Source organism: Carcharhinus amblyrhynchos, chromosome 18, assembly GCF_965287045.1.
Source record: "Carcharhinus amblyrhynchos chromosome 18, sCarAmb.v2.hapA, whole genome shotgun sequence".
Classification (NCBI taxonomy): Eukaryota; Metazoa; Chordata; class Chondrichthyes; order Carcharhiniformes; family Carcharhinidae; genus Carcharhinus; species Carcharhinus amblyrhynchos.
In genome coordinates, this window is record NC_137341.1 from 48,828,439 (window position 1) to 48,848,024 (window position 19,586).

Genomic DNA, 19,586 nt, shown 5'->3' on the forward strand with positions numbered 1-19,586 from the left:
CGGGCGACCAAGCTTGGGTCCGGTTATGTCATCTCCCCGCGCCGCCAGGAGTGACGGAATCAAAGCGCGCGGCACACCAGTGAAGCCTGGCCGCCGCCATTTTGTTAATGGAGGATTTCCTCCTTTCTCAGCGGCGGTTAAGTCCAATTAAATATAACCTCGTAAAACAATCAATTAAACCACATATGGTTCACAATGCAAACATCAGTGGTGTAAATCTGATCGTCAGAAAGACAGAGTCGAGTTGAATCCTCCGTTCTGAAAGGTTTTGGCAGCCCATTTATTTCATGGGCACTTTTTCTATTTTGTCCGTTAAATGAACAACTCTTCACTGGAGCGGCTCAAATCAAACCTCCGCCTCACACTCCGAGTTTTGGGGTTTGATCTGAGGTCGAATTTCGTTTACTGGGAGTTTTGGCGCAAATTTCAAACTTTCAGCCCTTGAGCAAAAGTTTGTCTCACTCGGGACGACCAACTGGGGTGGGGGTGGGCTTGCAAAATGAGGTAAGGTCTGGAGGCCTCCTGAGTAAGAAGTCTCACAACACCAGGTTGAAGTCCAACCAGTTTATTTGATGGTAATCCCACAAGCTTCCAAACACCTGACGAAGGAACACTGTTTCCGAAAGCTTGTGGGATTACTATCAAATAAACCTGTTGGATTTTAACCTGGTGTTGTGAGACTTCTCACTGTGTTTACCCCGGTCCAGTGCCGGCATGTCTACATCAGGCCTTCCTGAGGGCAGAGGAGAGTTTAAAACCTACAACTTATTAATGGTTCCAAAGAAAAGCCATGCTGGACTTCTATTCATTTGTGGAATATGGGTGTCACTGGTTTGGTCAGCATTCATTGCCTATCCCTAGTTGCCCTTGAAAAGGTGGTGGTGAGCTGTCTTCTTGAACAACTTTGTGGCTTGTTTTTTTTTTCAAAAATATACTTTATTCATAAAAATCTCAAGTAATCCATTGCAAATGTACAGGGCTTCGAATAGCAAAGCAATGTGGAATCAAAACATTTTTACAGATCTGTCCAAATTACAGTGTCTACATTTCAATACTTAAAAAACTATATCCATGTCTCAAATATTTACATATTTGTACTAATTACAAGAATTACATTTCAGTTCTTAAAAATATATACATGCCTCAATAGATTTCTGTGTGCCGTTAGTGCTCAGATTGGCACACAGTTACGCAGGTCGAGGGTATTCTGCAGTTCCTGGGCCCTCGGTCTGCCTAGGCCATTTCATAGGGCAGTTGAGTGTCAACCACATTGCTGCAGCTCTGGAGTTTGAATGGATCTACCTCATTAAGTTCCTCTTTCACTACCCCCTAGCTTTCACTGTAACACTACATTCTGCACTCTGTCCTTTCCTTCTCTATGTACAGTATGCTTTGTATAGTGTGCAAGAAACAATACCTTTCAGTATACTAATACATGTGACAATAATAAAACAAATCAAAGGGAAGACCAGGTAAGGACACAGATTTCCTTCCCTAAATGACATTAGTGAACCAGATGGGTTTTTACAACAATTGACAATGGTTTCATCATTAGATTCTTAATTCCAGATTTTTTTATTGAAATCAAATCCCACCACCTGCTGTGGCAGGATTCAAACCTGGGTCCCCAGAACATTAGCTGAGTTTCTAGATTAATATCATTAGGCCATGACCTCCCCCTAAGCATTAACTCTGTTTCCCCATCCAAAGAGAACATTTCCTAGCACTTTGCTTTTATTTCAGATTCCCAGCCTCCGGCATTATTTCGCTTTTTATTACAGCTTACCTTGCTGAGTCACAACGTTCTCATCGGTCTTGATGGCTAGCTCATTTACTTGAAGTTCTGCTCAAATCACTCAAACTCAACCTGGGGACCCCCAGGCTTGATTCCCCCATGAGTTGTCCTCGAAATGCCACTGTTTAAAGGACATGGGACTAATAGTTAAAATAAAAAAAAATATGGGGCAGTCTAGCAGATTCCACAAAGGAAAATATATATACATTTCCTGAGGTTTTTTCCCCCAGTTCAGGCAAATCTTTAAAGGTTTAGGTCTCAGTGGAGATTGGTACAGCAGTGTTTTAAGCATGTAAACCTAATTTGGACTAATTTTACATGATAAATTTATTTGCAGGTTGAATCTGCTTGAAAAGTGAAGCCATGTCTGGAGAATTGTATAACTGCAAGGATCCTGCTGTATGGAGATCTGTGTTTGCTATTTATTCGGATGTGGTTGAAGCAAAGACGGCAGCATCCAAAGGAGGGAAAGCGGGCAAATTGGCTGCACTGGATCAGTGGTGAGCAGTGGATCTTTTGTAATTTAGATGAAGCCACCCAAGCGAGAACGACAAAATCTTGCAGAGGAAGAAAACTCTTGTTATTTTTCTACTTTGACCACGCACTCAGGTCTGAAACTAAAGACTGGATATCTGTCTTGGAGATGGTAGTCAGGCCATTCACAGTAACTTCGTTTCAGTGAATTTGGAGTATTGGGAGCAGTTTTGGTCCCTGTATCTAAGAAAGAATGTGCTGGCCTTGGAAAGGGTCCAGAGGAGGTTCACCAGAATGATCCATGGAATGAAGAGCTTGTCGTATGAGGAAGGATTGAGGACTCTGGGTCTGTACTCATTAGAGTTTAGAAGGATGAGGGGGGAATCAGACAGCACGGCCTCCCAGTCTTTCCTGTCGTCTATCACGCAGGTCTTAGACGACGGTGAGCGGGACAGCCTGGAGAGACCGGTATCTCTGGAAGAGCTGACCAAGGCCGTCGAGTCCTTGCAGAAGGGTAAAACTCCCGGAAGCAAGTTATGGGGGATTTCAATCTGCATATTGATTGGTCGACCCATGTTGGACGAGGTGGGCTCGAGGAGGAGTTCTTGGAATGCTGCCGGGATAGTTTCCTGGAACAGTGTGTGTTGGAGCCGACGAGGGAGCGAGCTATCTTGGATCTGGTGCTATGTAATGAGGCGGGTAGAATTAGGGACCTTGAGGTGAAGGATCCTCTTGGAGAGAGTGATCATTGTATGGTGGAGTTTCTGTTGCAGATGGAGGAGGAGAAAGTGGGTTCCCGGACACGTGTCCTTTGTTTGAATAGAGGGGAGTATGGTAGGATGAGAGAAGAATTGGCGAATGTGGACTGGGGGAGCGCGTTGGAAGGTAGGTCTGCTGAGGAGCAGTGGAGGATCTTTAAGGAGATCTTTCTTGGTGCTCAGCAGAAATTTATTCCGATGGTTAAAAAGGACAGTAGGAAGAGAGGTAATAAGCCGTGGATAACGAAGGAGGTGAAGGAAAGTGTTAAATTAAAAGCGGAGGAATTTAGAGTAGCTAAGAGCAGTGGGCGAGAAGAGGATTGGGAAAGGTTTAAATGTCAACAAAGATTGACAAAAAAGTTGATAAAGGAGGGTAGAAGAAGCTATGAAGCTGGGCTAGCACTTAATATAAAAAAGGATAGCAAGAGTTTTTATAAATATATAAAAAGGAAGAGGCTGGCTAGGGTGAACGTTGGTCCCTTAGCGGATGAGAAAGGGGACCTAGTGGTAGGGGATGGGGATATGGCTAAGGTCTTGAATAACTTTTTTGTTTCTGTCTTCACGGAGGAGGACGTGAATAATTTGCCGGGTGTTAGCGATGGAAAGGTGGTAGGACTGGAGGGTCTTAATGACATTACTGTTACTAGAGAGGTGGTGCGCGACAGACTGGAGGGGCTGATTGTGGACAAGTCCCCAGGACCGGATGGAATGCATCCGAGGGTTCTGAAAGAAATGGCGGAGGTGATAGTGGATGCCTTGGTGGTTATTTTCCAGACGTCGCTGGATTCCGGGGAAGTGCCGGAGGATTGGAAAACGGCTAATGTTACGCCGTTGTTTAAGAAGGGTGCCAGGCAAAAGGCGGGGAATTACAGGCCGGTTAGTTTAACGTCTGTGGTAGGTAAAATGTTAGAATCCGTCATTAAGGAGGAAATTGCGAGGCATCTTGAAGGGAATTGCTTGATAGGGCAGACGCAACACGGTTTCATTAAAGGGAAGTCGTGTCTGACCAATTTACTGGAGTTCTATGAGGATGTGTCTAGGGCGGTGGATAGAGGAGAGCCGGTGGATGTGGTCTTTCTGGATTTTCAGAAGGCGTTTGATAAGGTACCTCACAAGAGGTTACTGCAGAAGGTCAGAGGACATGGAGTTGGGGGTAGGGTGTTAGCGTGGATAGAGGATTGGTTGTCAAATAGGAGGCAGAGAGTGGGGGTCAACGGGTGCTATTCGGATTGGCGGTTGGTGACTAGTGGGGTGCCCCAGGGGTCGGTGCTGGGGCCTCAGCTATTTACCATTTATATAGATGATCTGGAGGAGGGAACCGAGTGTAGGGTGTCGAAATTTGCTGATGACACCAAGATTGGGGGAAAGGCAAATTGTGCGGAGGGTGTGGAGAGTCTGCAGAAGGATCTAGATAGGCTGGGCGAATGGGCCAGGAAATGGCAAATGGAATTTAATGTTGGCAAGTGTGAGGTGGTCCACTTTGGTAGGAAGAATGGTAGGAAGGACTATTACTTACGTGGCGAAAAACTGCAGCAGGCGACGGTGCAGAGGGACCTCGGGGTCCTTGTGCATGAGTCGCAAAAACCCAGCCTGCAGGTGCAGCAGGTGGTCAGGAAGGCGAATGGGATGCTGGCCTTCACAGCGAGGGGGATTGAATATAAAAGTAGGGAGGTCTTGCTGCAGCTGTATAGGGCATTGGTGAGGCCGCAGCTGGAGTACTGTGTGCAGTTTTGGGCGCCGCACCTGCGCAAGGATATTTTGGCCTTGGAGGGAGTGCAGAGGAGGTTTACTAGGCTGATACCGGAGTTGAGGGGGTTGAGCTATGAGGAGAGGCTGAATAAACTAGGCTTGTACTCGTTAGAGTTTAGAAGAATGAGGGGAGATCTCATTGAGACGTATAAGATGATGAATGGGATGGATAGGATAGAGGTGGAAAGACTCTTCCCGCTCAAAAAAGACAGTAGGACTAGGGGGCACAGCCTCAAGATAAAGGGGGGGCAGTTCAGAACGGAGTTGAGGAGGAACTTCTTCACTCAAAGGGTGGTGAATCTCTGGAATTCTCTGCCCGTTGAAGTGGTGGAGGCTGCCTCGCTAAATATTTTTAAGAAGCGGGTTGATGGGTTTTTGATAAGAGAGGGGATTAAGGGTTATGGGGAGAGGGCGGGAAAGTGGAACTGAGCCACGACAGATCAGCCATGATCTTATTGAATGGCGGGGCAGGCTCGAAGGGCCAGATGGCCTACTCCTGCTCCTATTTCTTATGTTCTTATGTTCTTAATCTAATTGAAACTTGCAGGATACTGCGAGGCCCGGATAGAGTGGACATGGAGAGGATGTTTCCGCTAGTCGGAAAAATTAGAACCAGAGGGCACAACCTCAGGATAAAGGGATGATCCTTTAAAACAGAGATGAGGAGGAATTTCTTCAGCCAGAGAGTGGTGAATCTGTGGAATTCTTTGCCGTAGAAGGTTGTGGAGGCCAGGTCATTGAGTGTGTTTAAGGCAGAGATAACTAGGTTCTTGAGTAATAGGAGGATCAGGGGTTATGGGGAAAAGGCAGGAGAATAGGGATGAGAAAAATATCAGCCATGATTGCATGGTGGAGCAGACTCGAAGGGCTGAATGGCCTAATTCTGCTCCTATGTCTTTTGGTTTTAATGTAAGCCTACTTGTGACACTAATAAATAACCTTTAAATTTCTTGATGTCTCAATCCCACCTCATATCTTGCTGTGCTCATTAGTTCAAATATCAAGGTGGGGAGTCAGGGACAACCTGGAGTTGGGTCTGTAGGCCTGGAGTCTGATTTCATTTGTTAATGGCTTAGCTGGCAGGCGTATCTAAAGTGTTACTGTTTCCACATCTTATTGACTACAAGACGGTATACAGAAGTCCCAGCCCTCTTCTGCAATCCTGAGCAGAGTTTGATTTTACTCCAAAGACTTGGATTATAGATCACGTGCTGTAGCTGTTTCTGTGTTGAATGGAGGGTGAGAACTCCTCAAAGAGCCCTTAGTTTTTTTGTATGTTGAAAAGTCTGCTTTATTTCAAGTCCGGTCTGGTCTAAAGTGGAAATGCAGGCAGGCCAATGATAAAGCAGACCTACATATTAGAAGGCCCATTGTGCTCATGGAGACATGGACACAGTTCTGTAGTTGTGTGAGGCCTCATCCATACACTCTAGCCTCCTCTATTTACCCCTCCATACCCACCCATCCAGTATCCACTATATACAGAACTCACCAACACTTATCAGAACATTGGGAACTTTTTGAGATGCTCATAAAACTGTCAAAATAAAAATAGTACTTCAAATGCACTTGAAAAGAACTGTCATCTTATTAGACTCTCATTAGATTCTCCGGGCGGCACGTAGCACAGCGGTTAGCATTGCTGCTTCACAGGGTTCGATTCTCGGCTTGGGTTTCAGTCTGTGTGGAGTTTGTAGGTTCTCCCCATGTTTCCTCCCACGTTCTGAAAGACATGCAGATTAGATGCATTTACCTGAACAGGCGCCGGATTGTAGCAACTAGGGGAATTTCACAATAACTTCATTGCAGTGTTAATGTAAGCCTTACTTGTGACTAATAAATAAACTTTAAAATTTAATTTAAAATTTAACTTTAAAAAATTTAAAACTGTCTTGATAAACAAAATAATTCAAATGCTACTGCACGGCGTGGGGAGGGGTGTGGGATTGGAGGGGTGAGTTATTCTATTTATACTTATTCTAAAACTGTCAAAATAACCAAACTTTCACTTCCCTTGACAGCTCTATCAACAACCCCCGCTGAGCTGAATCCACTGGATTTGGAGTTTAACCAAGCATTTCTAATGAGACTGCACTGCACAACTGTGTCAAAAAAACTCTCTAGAACTGAATATATTAAAGCTTTTGAATTCAGTCATAGAGCTCAGCCATCTGTTCAAGCCTTGAAACAGTAAAACAAATGAATGAGCCAAAATTGAATTTAAAAGATAAAGTACTGGGGCAATTGGCAGTCTGAATTTGAATACTGTTCTATGCAGAAGAGCATTTTATCCGATATATTTTAAAGTTTCCATTCAATGTTTTCTTTCATTGCATCCTCCACATCCTAATGTGTTGAGTTAAAAAAATGAAGAGGGAAAGTGAAGATGATGTGCCTTAACTTAAAACTGCCAGGCAAGTGTTGTGATTAATAACTTCCATTATTATAACACATTGTAGGACAGAAAAATATTTAAAATCTCTACAGTGCTCTTCACTTGGAAAAATACATCTCCAAACACACAGAGCAGAGTGCAAAACAATAGACTCAGGAAATAGCAAATTCACACTCGGAAATAGTCATAAGGATGTTTTGAAGCAAACAGAGAGGTGATAAAGCGGTGTGCTGAGATTGGGAACAAGGTGGCTGAAGGAGTGATTGCCTAGAGTGGAACAGAGGGAATAAAAAGTAGGTAGAGTTCAGGGTACGGGTTTGGAGGAAGTCACAGACACGCGGACAAACAAGGCTGGGAGGATTTCAAGTTAAGGACAGGAATCGTAAAGGTGATTTTCCACAACACTCGCCTCACTATAGGAAGGACGTAGAAGCTATTGAAAGGGTATAGAGGAGATTTACAAGGATGTTGCCTGGACTGGGAGGCATGCCTTATGAAGTAAAGTTGAGGGAGCTGGGACTCTTTTCCCTGGAGAGACAAAGGTTGAGAGGCGACCTGATAGAAGTTTATAAAATGTTGAGAGGAATAGATAGGGTGGATTCTCAGAGGTTATTTCCCCGGGTTGAAATGGTCGCTACGAGAGGACACAGATTTAAGGTGCGGGGAGGCAAGTACAGAAGTGATGTTAGGGGTAAGTTTTTCACTCAGAGGGTGGTGAGTGAATGGAATCGGCTGCCGTCAGTGGTGGTGGAGGCGAACTCGCTGGGGTCTTTTAAAAGACTTCTGGATGAGTATATGGGATTTAATGAGATTGGGGGTTATAGATAGGTCTATAGATTGGTAGGTGTTGATGTGATCGGCGCAACTCGTGGGCCGAAGGGCCTGTTTGTGCTGTAGTGTTCTATGTTCAATGTTGTAACACAAAATCTGATGATGTGGAGATGCCAGTGTTGGACTGAGTTGAGCACAGTAAGGATCTCGCAACACCAGGTTAAAGTCCAACAGTGGATAAAAGCAAATTACTGCAGATGCTGGAATCTGAAACCAAAAGAGAAAATGCTGGAAAATCTCAGGTCTGGGCAGCATTAATAAGGAGAGAAAAGAGCTGACGTTTCGAGTCCAGGTGACCCTCTGTCAAAGTTTTAAAACTTTAAATTTCTTGATCACAAAGTTTTGACAAAGGGTCATCCGGACTTGAAACGTCAGCTCTTTTCTCTCCTTACAGACGCTGCCAGACCTACTGAGATTTTCCAGCATTTTCTTTATTGCTTAAAGTCTAGCAGGTTTATTTGGGATCACAAGCTATCGGAACGCTGCTCCTTTGTCGGGTGAGTGAGGAGTGTAAGAAATCCGCTCACCTGATGCAAGAGCAATGCTGCAAAAGCTCATGATTCCAAATAAACCCGCTTGACTTTAACCTGGTGTTGTGAGACTTCACACCTGATGTGGGCAGGAGTGATGGGAATATGAGCCTTTGTAAGGGTGAAGAAATTAGCTTTCTCATTTGGAATGAATTGTAGCTTAGGAATGGTAGATTTGGGAGACTGGCAGTGAAATTGTTCGGAAAGCCCACCAGGAGATAGTTAAGGCGGGAGATCAGGGATTGCAGTGAATGTCTGCGGTTCATGGAGATCGTAGAGCAAGGTGTTAGTGATAAATTTCTCAGACCTGGACGGACTAATTCTGCTCCCAGCTCATAAGCAATGCACTTATTGCATGGATCCAGCTCCACTTACCTCCCGAGGTCCAGGAAATGCAACAATCATTGTTTAAAAATCCCATTCAAACGCAGCTTTCTTTAAAAGTTTCAGTAACCAACCCATCCTCTGAGAATGAAGACCCATCTCTGTTTCTTCCCACTGGAGCCAAACGCACTTTTTCTTTGGGATTTAACTGGATCAATTGAACAATGAATGTACTGATTGATTTGATTTGTTATTGTCACGTGTATTGGGATACAATGAAAAGTATTGTTTCTTGATCACTATAGACAAAGCATACTATACATAAGGAAGGAAAGGAGACAGTGCAGAATGTAGTGTTACAGTCATAGCTAGGGTGTAGAGAAAGATCAACTTAATGCGAGGTAGGCCCATTCAAAAGTCTTATGGCAGCAAGGAAGCAGCTGTTCTTGAGTCAGTCAATACGTGATCTCAGATTTTCTTTCTTCTTCCCGACGGAAGAAGGTGGAATAGAGTAAGTCCAGGGTGCGTGGGGTTCTTTGATTCCGAGGCAGCGGGAAGTGTAGACAGAGCCAATGGATGGGAGGCTGGTTTGCGTGATGGATTGGCCTTTGTTCACAACCCTTTGTAGTTTCTTGTGGTCTTAGACAAGGCAGGAACCATACCAATGGGTGATACATCCAGAAAGGATGTATCTGGTGAATGTGTAAAAGTTGGTGAGAGTCATGTAGCGGACATGCTAAATTTCCTTAGCCTCCTGAGAAAGTAGAGGCATTGGTGAGCTTTCATAACTATAGTGTTGGTGCAGAGGGACCACGCCAGATGGCTGGTGATTTGCGAAGGCTATTAGGTAACACACACCAACAGAATTCCCTACTCTATTACAGTGCCATCAGCCTAAAAATAAAAAATAGCTGCGACTTAATTTAATGTATTTGTGAATGATGTGTGGCCTGTGACAGGGAAGGGGAAATTTAATTCAAATGCTTGCTCGTTCACTCGGTCTGACAGGTATTTATGGGCGATTTGGCCAATACTTCGTTTTCTCATTCAGGTATCAAGAAGAATTACCGAGGGCTGTTTGTAGTCGCAGAGAGAAATACCTCACTCATGCCGAGCTGGTTCAGTTGATGGAATGGAAACTGACAGTAAGTCTGCTGGTAGTGCTGGATTTAAGTACTAAATGTCATAAAAATCAAGTTTGTTTCAGGGTGTTTGTGTATCACGATGTGACATTCAACACATATTTCTTCTCCATTCTCCATGCCTTAGGGAATAGAGTTTAGTTATTCCTAGCCTGAGATCACTATCTTCACACAGGCTAGGATCAAACCTGGCACTTTTGAGTCTGTGGTTTGCTGTTACGGAGAGGTGTTACCCCTTGACCAGGCCTTCTGAGGGAAGACACCCTTTTTACAGGGTGAAAGGAGAGGTCTTGAGATCAAGCGAGTAACCTCTGAGCCAGGAGCTTCAGCATCAAGCCCCTGTCCAGGGCGTGTTAGCTGTGGAAAGGTTTCTTTGTTAATCCTTCTAACATGTCAATGACAGGTGGTAAAAGTGGGAGAGATTCCTGATCAGTCATGCTTGATGTGCTGCGAGGTCCTTCAGCTTAGCCTTTATTTATTGAGTTTAAAAACTGGCAAGTCATATTGCAGCTTTATAGAACCTTAGTTAGGCTGCACTTGGTATATAGTGTTCAATCCTGGTCACCACACTACCAGAAAGATGTGGAGGCTTTGAAGAGGGTACAGAAAAAGATTTACCAGGATGTTGCCTGGTTATGAGGAGAGGTTGGAGAAACTTGGTTTGTTCTCACTGGAACAATGTGGTCGAAGGGCGACCTGATAGAAGTCTACAAGATTATGAGGGGCACGGACAGAGTGGATAGTCAGAAGCTTTTCCCCAAAATGGAAGAGTCAATTATTAGGGGGCAAGGTTTAAAAGAGATGTACGAGGCAAGTTTTTTAGACAGGGTGGTGAGTGCCTGGAACTCGCTGCCGGGGGAGGTAGTGGAAGCAGGTATGATAGTGAGTTTTAAGGGGCATCTGGACAAATACATAAATACAATGGGAATAGAGAGATATGGTCCCTGGAAGGGTCAGCGAGTTTTATTTCAGTTGGACAGCATGGTCAGGGCAGGTTTGGAGGGCTGAAGGGCCTGTTCCTATGCTGTAATTTTCTTTGTTCTTTACAGCGAGAGGTCATTCACAGACTAACTATGGACAGAGTGACAGAGAAATTCCCCTCTTTTGATTGTTGTTAATGTTTGTGGTAGGATTAAAACCTGATATAACTTCCTTCCATTCTTCACAGTCTTTAATAACATTACTGTTAATTATTATTTGTTCCTTCTGCTCCCCCTAAAGTCCTGAGGATGTCATTAGCTGCTCTATGAATACAAAATTTCCATTTAGACAAGGAGGCTCACAACCCCACACTCTGAAAACGAACAAAAATTTTGTACAGACTCAAATGCTGTGTTATTGTGTGGATGATGTTTCCCTATGGATCTGCCTTCTGTTTTGTCCATTGTGTATTTAGGTTTCAGAAGCCCATGTTTGCAAGTGTGCAATGCAACAGACCATGTGGCAGTACCTGGGGTTTACTCATTATCCAGTCATTCCTGGTGTTGTAAAGATGACCGGCAGAAGAAAAACTCATGTAGAAAACATGCCCTGATTAGAACAAAGAAAATTACAGCACAGGAACAGGCCCTTCGGCCCTCCAAGCCTGTACCAACCATAGTGTCCAACTGAACTAAAATCCTCTATCCTTCCAGGGACCATTATTGGTATCCCCTCAGGGAAAAATGAAATAAAAATCCAAGGCCAATAATAGAACAAAACCTGGAAAACCCTTTTGGAAGTCAACATCACAGCCAGGAGATCACACTGACCATTCTTGTATTATCTGGTATCTCACATACCTCTTTGTAAGGTGCTATCTTAAAAGGGAAGATGGTGGCATAGTAGTATTGTCACTAGACTGGTAATCTAGTAATCCAGAAACCAAGGGTAATGCTCTGGGGACCCTGATTCAAATCCCACCATGGCAGATGTGAAATTGAATTCGGTAAAAATAATCTTGAATTAAAAGTCTCATGATGACTATGAAATTGTTGAATGTGGTAAACTAATTCAACTGAGATTGTGGTTCACTAATGTCCTTTAGGGAAGGGAATCATGTGACTCCAGAGTCGCAGCAATGTGGTTGACTCTTAAATGCCCTCAGGGATGGGCAATAAATGCTGGCCCAGCCAGTGATGCCCACATCCCATGAAAGAATATGGTGGCACAGTAGTTAGCACTGCTGTCTCACAGGGTCAGGGACCCGGGTTCGATTCTCAGTTTGGGTCACTGTCTGTATGGAGTTGCACATTCTCTGTGTGTCTGCATGGGTTTCCTCCGGGTGCTTCGGTTTCCTCCCACGGTCCAATGATGTGGGTTAGGTTGATTGGCCGTACTAAATTGACCCTAGTTTTGGGGGGGTTAGTAGGGTAAAAATGTGGGTTTACTGGGATAGGGTGGGATTGTTGTTGGTGCAGGCTCAATGGGCCAAATGGCCTCCTTCTGTACTGTAGGGATGCTCTGATTTTAACCACTGTGCCACTCTCACTTCTGTTTCCTCAGTTGATGTTATTTTAGTTGAAAACCATTCACAAGAGTTTGGCCCAATTTCCTGCTGGACTGCAGTCTGCTACAGAATGCCCCTCTCCTTTGCGATATAAAAATGTACATGAGCCTGAAATATCTTCACATTTATATATTGTAACCTTGGAACTAGACCTACCATTCTTGTGGTGTGCCAGCATATCTTCATAAAAGAGATATTCTGGCTAATCTATAATCTGGCTACAGTTAGTGAACCTTGTGTATGTAGGTGTGGGAGGAGGACAGTGATATATGTAATGTCCCACGATGTCAGGTTGTCTTAAAAGAAATGTACTGTGCAGATGTAATGTGACCAGGGTGGGAAGCTGTGTTGTCTATAAATGTAGCTGGCTATGATGTGGACTCAATATTTGAGATGACCCAGTTGCTTATTTAAAGCCTTTCAATTTAAGTGAAATCATTCAGCTTAAGTCCATTTTAGTTTGATTTTTCTCTCTCTTTATTCGCAGAGGGGAAAGTTCCGCCCAACGCTGCAGCAGATGGTGATGAGTAATCCCACTGACACCGTGGAGGACTGCACACGGAAAGCCTTCAAGCTGCTTCCCGACATCTCAGCTGCAATCACAGAGATCAGTAAACTCAAAGCTGTAGGACCTGCTACTGCATCAGGTAGCAAAGAAAACACTTGTCTGATTATTTGCATCACTCATTCACTCGGCCTAATTGTATTCTAATGGAAGCTTTTTTCTCAATTACACTTAGCTGTGCTGGTGGCCGGTGCACCTCAAGAATGTGCGTTCATGGCTGACGAAGCAGTGGAGTCAATCCCAGGCCTGGTTCCCATTAAGTACACACTTAAACATTACATCCTGTACTTGGATAAAGTGAAGGAATGCACAAAACAACTCAACAAGAGTAAGTTTCTCCTGTTTTCACAGCTCTTCAGTTGCTGTACACCGAAGGGAATCCTGCTGTCTTTGTAATATAGCTGAAAATATGCCAGGAGTTAATGTTGTTATACATTGGCTTGAACGTTTTCTTGCAAAGGCCCAACTTTGTATGGTGAGTAACTCGCGACAGCAATTGGTGGTTGAGTAAGAGCTGGGAGCAGGCTGTTGTATGCTTGTAGTGTACGCACTGGATCCTGCAGTGCAGCAAGTGACCATTTGACCCATCGAGTCTGCACCAACCACAATCCAACCCAGGTCCTATCCCTACAACCCCATGCATTTACCCGAGCCAGTCCCCCTGACACTAAGGGGCAATTTAGCATGACTAATCCACCTAACCTGCACATCTTTGGAGTGTGAGAGGAAACCAGAGCATCTGGAGGAAACCCACACAGACACGAGGAGAATGGGCAAACTCCACATAGACAGTGGTTCAAGCCAGGAATTGAACCCGAGTTCTTGGGTGCTGTGAGGCAGCAGTGCTAACCACCGTGCTGTCCCAGTAGAGCAGTGCTGAAATTGCCACTGCCTTGATTTGAGTCTTGATCAGTGTGGAGCTGCTGTTTTTCCATAGTATAACAGTGACTATGCTTCAGAAGTAACTAATTGTCTGTGAAGAATTTTCCAATTTCCTGTGGTTACGAGTGATGTTTTATAAATACAGGATCTCCCTTCCTTTAGCCACACATCTCTGACCTACTCCGATGTGATATTATGGACTTGAGAAAAGTGGGGCTAAGCTTTGGATCTCTTTGGTCTAGTATCTAGACCTTCTAAAGGTGTTTGATAAAGTGCCGCAAAGGAGCAAAACTAAAGCCCTTTGGATAAAAAGGGCAGTAGCAGATGGATAACAGTTGTAGTGAAAAGCTGTATTGAACAGGGTAGATGGTGCAGTTGCCCAGGGTTCAGTAACAGGACCACTGTTTTCAATATGCACCAATAACTTGAACTGTGAACAACAGGACACAGTTCTGAAATTTGCAAATGGCACTAAATTTGGAAAAATAGAAAGAAGCGGTGAGTAAATATGAACAACAGGTTGGAGATTATGGTAAAGCTATGTAAAATATTAGTTTGGCTCCCTCTGGAGTACCGTCTAAATCTCGGCATCACAGTTTAAGAGAAGATAATGAAGACTCTGGAGAGGATACAGAAAAAAATTCAATGAAACTTCAGAAGGAATGTGGAATTGCAGTTTTAAAGTTTAAAGTTTATTTATTAGTGCCGTGAGTAGGCTTACATTAACACTGCAGTAAAGTTAGTGTGAAAGTTCCCTGGTCGCCACACTCCAGTACACTGAGGGAGAATTTGGCAAGGTCAGTACACCTAACCAGCATATCTTTCAGACTGTGGGAAGAAACCAGAGCCTCCGGAGGAAACCCACGCAGACACAGGGAGTTGTGCAAACTCCATACAGACAGTGACCAAAGCCGGGAATCGAATCTGGGTGCCTGGTGCTGTGAGGCAGCAGTGCTAACCACTGTACCAGCGTAGATGGGCTGGAGAAGCTGGGATTGCTGTCCTTGGAGTTGAGAAAACCAAGAGGGAATTTGAAAGAAGTGTTTAAAATCACAAAGATTGAGTAAGTTTAGATAGAACAAACAGGGCAGCACAATGGTTAGCATTATTGCCTCACAGCAGCAGCGATACGAATTCGATTCCCAGCTTAGATCAGTGTCTGTGCGGAGTCTGCACGTTCTCCCTGTGTCTGTATGGGTTTCCTCCCACAGTCCAAAAGATGTGCTGGTTAGGTGCATTGGCCGTACTAAATTCTCCCTCAGTGTACCCAAACAGGCACTGGAGTGTGGCGACTAGGGGATTTTCGCAGTAATTTCACTGCAGTGTTAATATAAACCTACTTGTGACACTAATAAATAAACCTTAACTGAAGATAAATTATTTCAAATTGCTGAAGGGTTGATAACTAAAGGGGTTAGATTTATGGTGATTGTCAAAGAAGCTGAAGTGACATGTGGGAAACCTCGCAGCATACATTTAGGATTTGGAATGATAAGGTGGTGGATACAGGTCGAAAAGGGAATTGGATTAAATACTTAAAAAAAATACAGGGATGTAGGGACAGAACAGGGAAGTGGGACTAACGGGATTGCTGTAAGAGATTAAATGACTGCACTGCAATGCTCTGATTCTGAACACATTTTCAGAGGCTAGTTTGAGCAAGCTTCCCTATTAATTTCCTCCTTACTTGGACACCTCTGATGGTACCTTGGACATCACTAGATTTACAAAGTAAATGGTGTTTAAGTGATGGCTGATGATTACAACCCTGATCTTCAAAGATAAACCTACCAGAATTCTACAGAATAATAGGAAGTAAATGAGAGGTTGCATTATAAATGCAGTAGCTGTGGATCTAAAATGTTTCACCTCTTAGTGTGAGGTTTTATACCTTCCATTTGAGACATGCTGTACTCAGCGGTGTTGTTCTATTAAAAGGGAATGTATTATGCAGTGATGGCTTGTGCTCCTGTGTTATGTAACATGAAAATGCTTGGTCTCTCCATGAGCTAATGATGGGTTTTAAGTAAGTTTTCCATAACTTGTAAGTTGCTGGCTGCATTTATGAAGAGCAGAATCACAGACACTTTATTATGGGTTCACCCTCTACAGATGATTTAGTGAAGGATTGGACCCCTCACAGAATCGAACTGTGTCTTTGGACCTGGGCAGTGGCCCAACGGATTAAACCCTCGTTGCTGAAGGATATCGTACTGCGTCAGAGCAAAACAGTGGACAAAGAAAAGGACACAAGGCCAAGAGCTGTGAAAAGACAGAAAACGCAATGATGAGCTTGTCAAGCCTTGAAAACAGCCACGTCACGAGTAAAAGAAATTCAGTTCCAGCATCACACATTTGGGTTGGTGAAATAAACAGTCCTGAGGCTTGAACCTATGCAGTAAGATCAGACAGTAGAGAGTGATGTTGAATGCTGAAGAATGGCAATCAATGTTATTATCCCTCAGCATCCTGCAGCATAGAAATCATTCCCGCTATTTATATACTCTTGCATCTAATTAATCCCAGTTACTTCAATGTCATGGAACCCTTACAACGCAGAAACAGGCCATTTGGCCCATTAAGCTTTTACCAACAACAATCCCACCCAGGCCCTATCCCCGTAACCCCACATATTTACCCTGTTAATCTCCCTGATGCTAAGGGACAATTTATCATGGCCAATCAACCTAATCTGCACATCTTTCAGACTATGGGAGGAAACAGGAGCACCTGGAGGAAAGCTGCGCAGACACAGGGAGAACGCGCAGGCTCCACACAGACAGTGGCCCGAGCCAGGAATCAAACCCAGGTCCCTGGAGCTGTGAGGCAGCAGTGCTAACCACTGTGCCACATTGACAGTGTCGTTGTAAAATTTATGCATTGTGACCTAATTGGCTCAAAAATGGTGAAACGATCCCAATGGTCGGATAAATGACTTATCAATGATTCAGGAGCAATTTTGAAAAATGTCTGAAGAAAGTCAGTCATTCTGATCTGAGTAGCCAGCCCACTCTCAAACGGATAGAGCTTTACAAGGAACTGCACACTGGGAATCACCAAGAATGTGTAACCATTAATTGACTTCCCATATAGCTTTTGAGAAATTTGATTTGTGGCCTTAAAGGGGCAGACTAGGTTAAAAATGTCCCCACTTTGACAGAAAATAATGCATTGCGTATCTCATGACATATGCTCTTGTCAGTGTCCTGCAGCACACCTCGGATAATGTTATAGAAGATCCACCGGTACAGCTAAGAAATGAGATAAAATAGGGACACCCAAAAAAGTGAATCAGAGTAGATTATCTGAATGAATTATATGATTTCTAGCATAATAGATTGACTGTTTCCTGCAGCTTAGACAATCCCTACAGTGCAGAAGGAGACCATTCAGCCCATCAGGCCTGCACCAACAACAATTCCACCCAGGCCCTGTCCCTGAAACCCCACATATTGGCCCCGCTAATTCCTCTAACATATACATCCTGGGACACTTGGAGCAATTTAACCTAACCTGCACATCTTTGGACTGTGGGAGGAAACCAGGGCACCCGGAGAATGTGCAAACTCTGCACAGACAGTGATCTAAGGCCGAAATCGAACACGGGTCCCTGGTGCTGTGAGGCCGCAGTGGTAACCACTGTGCTGTTTCTATGGATGCTCCAGGTTTGTGTGCAAAATGACAACTTTGAAGAGATGATTGCATGTTACTGATTCTAAAATACACAGCTACAAATAAACTAAAGATTTTGCACAAAGTGTAAGTATAAAAATTTAACTCCTTTTACCATGTAAATGTTCAGCAGTGTCATCAATGTGACAAAAACACAAAGATCATTTTGACAACTCTTGGGCAGTGCTGCTTATAATGGGACCAAATGCACTGTCTTGTTGAGAGCAGTAAATTATATCTCCATCGTTGATAATTGTTGTCCCCATTCACAAAGTACTTCACGCCAGCAGCTTCCTCCTATGTTCCATTTGTTGTCACTGATTTTGCACTCCGTAAAAAAGTTTCACTTCAGCCGAAACCATCAGAAACTCAGGTCCCCAACTTTAACTCACACGAAATCCATTCACCCCCTGTTAAAATCATGCCGCAATTTAAAGTGCGGCAGATGGTGATTATTTTTCCACAAGTACGTGGGGCTGAAGTGTGCAATCTGAAGCAATGAAGATTGCACAAACCTGTGTGTTCTAACCTCTATAATGAATCAAGAGACAAAGTCAACTTTAAATATTTAAACACAATTTCCTTTATTCTATAGCTACTTAAACAGCAGTAAATATTTGCAATGTATAAACCAAATACTCACTATTTGTTACTTAAAGTTGATTTGCACTTGCAATTAAAACCTGGTCAGGGTTTTGTTGTCACAGGGATTCAGACCTTGGTTCTCCTCTTCTCCCAGATGTTGGCTCTCTATGTGAGCTCGATCCCCAGGTTCTTCACACTACCTTCTGAACAAACTCCTTCTGTTAGCAGAGTTAAAACTCCAAAGGTTCCTTTGCAACCAGCCAATGAATTGATCAGATACCCCAATTGTATTGTTCGATTAGGCCAATCGAATAAAGCCAGAGTTGAGGGTGGCACAGTGGTTAGCACTGCTGCCTCACAGAGTCAGGGACCCAGGTTCAATTCCCGGCTTGGATCTCTGTCTGTGTGAAGTTTGCACATTCTCCCCGTGTCTGTATGGGTTTCCTCCGGGTGCTCCAGTTTCCTCCCACAGTCTGAAAGACATGCTGGTTAAGTGCACTGACCCAAACAGGCGCCGGAATTTGGCGACTAGGGGAATTTCACAGTAACTTCATTGCAGTGTTAATTACCTTACTTGTGACTGATAAATAAACTTTTTTTTACTTTAGTGGTATTGGTCACTCCAGACAGCACCATATTTAGGCTCCTTAAGTGCATATTGTTTACCTTCCAATGTCCAGGTAAGGAACACTGGCTCCAAAAATCTGTAAAGAACTCCTCCCTGCCAAGGACAAACTGTTACCTCTGACACCCTCTGTCCTTTGATAAATTCCAGGCCACTGCCCACAAGAAATCCCAGCACAGTGAAAAAACAGCTTTAACGAAAAAAAAAAGTTTGTTTGATTGAAGATCTTTCAGTATATTAAAAGTAAAATCTCTGTAGACCATCCAACACAATCGCAGTGCTCAGGAGAGGATATTCTCCAGTTTGTTTGTGCTGCTGCGATCCCCAGGAAGTGAACTGCCTTGGAATCACTATCTCAGTGCAGTTTTTAACTCAGCTGTTCACTGCGACCGAATTTGCTGTATTTTCCAAATTCCTGATTTGAGAATATTTTGCCGCTCCAAAACCTGGTGTTACTTCTGCTTTGCTTCATAACGCAACAACATGTTTCCCTTATTTTGTACTCAGTGATATGATCACTTTGTGCCTGACGTCTCAATAAATTGGTGTTTCTCTATGCTCCCAAGTTTAATGTAACACCACACAATCACCAGTGACGCATTCTCTCTACAGTGGATTCATGCAGTAGAAATGGTGACCTTTAATAGCACTGATTCATAAATCATAGTTTTCCAGCTGACTTCTTTAAAATGGACATTTATTCTAACATCCTTTTCATCTCACTTGCACTGAAGTTTTTTTTTAAATAAAGTACAGAGAATATATGTAATT

At 43.6% G+C, this 19,586-nt stretch overlaps 1 protein-coding gene across 1 annotated transcript; it reads left to right on the top strand.

Moving 5' to 3' along the window:
- The first annotated feature begins 104 nt into the window (after nucleotides 1-104).
- LOC145355105 (uncharacterized) lies at nucleotides 105-19,371 on the top strand. The gene is made up of 6 exons (XM_080206981.1): nucleotides 105-265; nucleotides 2,133-2,295; nucleotides 9,908-10,001; nucleotides 12,974-13,133; nucleotides 13,227-13,379; nucleotides 16,046-19,371. Exons 2-6 carry the CDS (start codon nucleotides 2,159-2,161, stop codon nucleotides 16,219-16,221), a joined length of 720 nt encoding a protein of 239 aa, XP_080063107.1. The 5' UTR covers nucleotides 105-265; nucleotides 2,133-2,158; the 3' UTR covers nucleotides 16,222-19,371.
- The last annotated feature ends 215 nt before the right edge of the window (nucleotides 19,372-19,586 follow it).

Excerpts from the sequence above, each read along its gene's own strand:
- LOC145355105 (XM_080206981.1), top strand. The coding sequence starts at position 2,159 with ATGTCTGGAGAATTGTATAACTGCAAGGATCCTGCTGTATGGAGATCT. Across the intron at positions 2,296-9,907 it reads TTGGCTGCACTGGATCAGTG|GTATCAAGAAGAATTACCGA; the intron begins GTGAGCAGTGGA and ends TTTCTCATTCAG. Across the intron at positions 10,002-12,973 it reads TGATGGAATGGAAACTGACA|AGGGGAAAGTTCCGCCCAAC; the intron begins GTAAGTCTGCTG and ends CTTTATTCGCAG.